Source organism: Elephantulus edwardii, unplaced genomic scaffold (genome assembly GCF_000299155.1).
Source record: "Elephantulus edwardii isolate Elephantulus edwardi_28Jun2011 unplaced genomic scaffold, EleEdw1.0 scaffold00325, whole genome shotgun sequence".
Lineage (NCBI taxonomy): Eukaryota > Metazoa > Chordata > Mammalia > Macroscelidea > Macroscelididae > Elephantulus > Elephantulus edwardii.
This window is the reverse complement of record NW_006400075.1, coordinates 121,645-124,416: the sequence shown is the minus strand read 5'-3', so window position 1 is coordinate 124,416 and position 2,772 is coordinate 121,645. Positions and strand designations below refer to the sequence as shown.

Sequence of the window (2,772 nt, the reverse complement as noted above, 5' to 3'; positions counted from 1 at the left end):
TTGTATAAAACAATGTACCATAATGAAACACAATGTCTATGAATGATTGTATGTAAAGCAATACCATTTTTAAAAAAACAATTTTCCAGAAAGAGTTAGAAAGAGGGAGAGAAAGAAAGTTGTTGGTGATGTTGTTTACTATAGAGTCAGAATCAATTCATGGTTGACCTTCTAGTGGGTTTTCAGAGGCGATAAATGTCATGGAAGAAGATTGCCGTACTATCCCACACAGCAACAAGTGGAAATTAATTGCATGTCTTTGTGTTAGCAGCACAGCTCCTTGTCACTAAGCCACCAGTGTTCACTGGGTGAAATATTCCCTGGAGAAATTGTCAGATGGAGAATTCTCAGATCACTAACGGAAACCAGTCTTTATCCCACATCTGCACCTGTTTGTGGATCTAACTGCTGTGCACGCAGCTCCCACAGAGAGCTTTCTGTCTGGGTTCACAATAACTTTTCCTAACTGTGTGTCTCTTGCACAGTAATACGTGGCTGTGTCCTCTCTTCTCAGACTGTTCATCTGCAGGTACACCATGTTCTTGGCGTTGTCTCTGGAGATGGTGAATCGGCCCTTCACAGACTCTGCGTAGTATGTACTACCACCACTATAACTAATAGCTGAGACCCACTGAAGTCCTTTCCCTGGAGCTTGGCGAACCCAGTACATGTAGTAGTCATCGAAGGTGAACCCAGAGGCTGCACAGGAGAGCTTCAGAGACCCTCCAGGCTGCCTCAGGTCTCCTCCAGACTCCACCAGTTGCACCTCACACTGGACACCTGCAAAAACAGTGACATTCTGGTCAGGAACACCGTTATACATGTCCATTTTTTACCATCAGCCCACTCACATACACTTGTTCTCTACAAAATTACCTTTTAAAATAGCAACAAGAAAAATCCAGCTAAATGGAGACATAGTGACTTGTCAGTGTTCAGTCCTGATTCCTAAATGAGGACACCTGAAATCTGGGGCTCCTCTCCCAAAGCTTCAAGGTTGAGGCTGGGCTGGTTTTCATCAGCAGGAGAAAGAGCCTAATTTGCATGCGCTCCTCCTGTATATTAGCAAGATGTGGAGTGGCATGACTCTGTGTGACCATACCCAGAGCAGGCTCAAGTGTCCTAAAAGAATTAAAGAGGAATAAGGGAAATATTGTGGGGGAAAAGTGGTTTCTTATTTTTAAAGTTTTTATTGATGTCAGAGTGAAAATTTAAAGAGCAGATTTATTTTATTTTCAACAATATTTATTCATTTTTCTGTGTGACATTGATTAAAATCCCCCTAGTAGCTGCACATTTCTTGTTTTCTCCCAGTGATTTTGCTTTGTTTATCCTTCCATCCTCTCCCTTCCTGCCTTCTGAGATTTATATCTCAGTACATTCTATGTTTTTGATCTTGTATGGTTGTTTATTCTAAGATTGAATACTTTCTTGATATTATTGTTTGGCTGAAAGCTGAGCCACAGGGGTGAGTTCATTTGTAGATGGAAAGGATTACTATGAGGCTGTTGAATGTCCTTAACCCACTTCTATCAGACAAGTCAACATGGTCACTCTTGGGAGTTTGTGTTTTATTCCATATTTGTCTCACACAGTATCCAGTATGGTCTAATATGACCACTTCATAGTAGGCTATAGCATTTGAAAGGCCATACATTTGATTTAGCCTCATAATCACAGAACGTGAGGGCTTGTGTGGTCTATTACAATTATAGACAAGTTGTTTCATTGCAATATTCATTTTCTTCTCTGTTATTTGTTCTAGAAAGTTAGAGGAACTTTGTCACATTGAAGATAATCACTACCAAAATTCTAAGACCCCTGTTAATACTTATATATGTATTCTTAAGATTCATAAATATAGGATCTACAATATCTCCAGAGACTTTGGCCCAAGCATCTGCCAGCAAATCTCATTCCCTAAAGTCACATTAATAATAATGATAAGAAGTTCACATTAGGCTGCCCCCTGGTGGTTCCACTATTTATGTGCATGTATTTACAGCGTATACAAATACATAGATTCACTGACAACAACGTGCAGGATCATGAGTTTAATCCCTTCACCTTCCCATATTGCTCACCTTTCCATCTGCTTATGTAGATAATGTTTGTAAATATTGATAACATGGAATCTTGTCTGCAACCTTTGTTCAAATCTGTGGGTTTCTCTTAATTAATAATAATGCTGATTGATCTATTTTTGACTATATTATTCTTTTCATCCAAATTAAAAAGTGTTTATCATGTAATTAAGGATCACTGTATGAATAATGTGTAACATGGTAAGATGCTAACTGATAGGTTGGTGGTAAGAATTCATTAGTACATAGATAAGCTTTTCTCCTGCAAAATTCACAACCTCAGAAACCCAAGAGAGTAACCATGAGTTGAAATCAACTTAAGAGAAGTGGACATTATCTTATTACTCATTTTCTCTTCCCTGTTAACCATAAAATAATGTTTCTTCTCTATGTAATCTTTCTTTAATTTTTCATACTGTGGACTCATGCAGTGTGTGTCCTTTTGAAATAATTTAACTATCTTTCCCCTAGCTTAATACATGATGTGTGAGTCTACACATCCTTCAATATTCCTTAATACCGTATAATGTTCCATTTTTCACATCTGTTATAGTTGCTTATCCATTCAGCCATAGAATACCATGGACTGCTAAGAAAACAAACAGATTTGTCCTGGAAAGGGTTAAACCGGGTGGCTCCTTGGAGGCAAGGATTCTGAGGCTCTGTCTAACATACTTTGGACATGTTG

The 2,772-nt window shown here is 38.5% G+C and overlaps 1 gene segment (V, D, J or C); it reads right to left on the bottom strand.

Annotated features, from left to right (window-relative positions):
• Positions 1-355: 355 nt before the first annotated feature.
• Positions 356-961, bottom strand: LOC102848789. The segment is given in 2 exon segments: positions 356-780; positions 877-961. Coding segments are annotated over 2 exon segments (468 nt in total).
• Between the last annotated feature and the right edge of the window lie 1,811 nt (positions 962-2,772).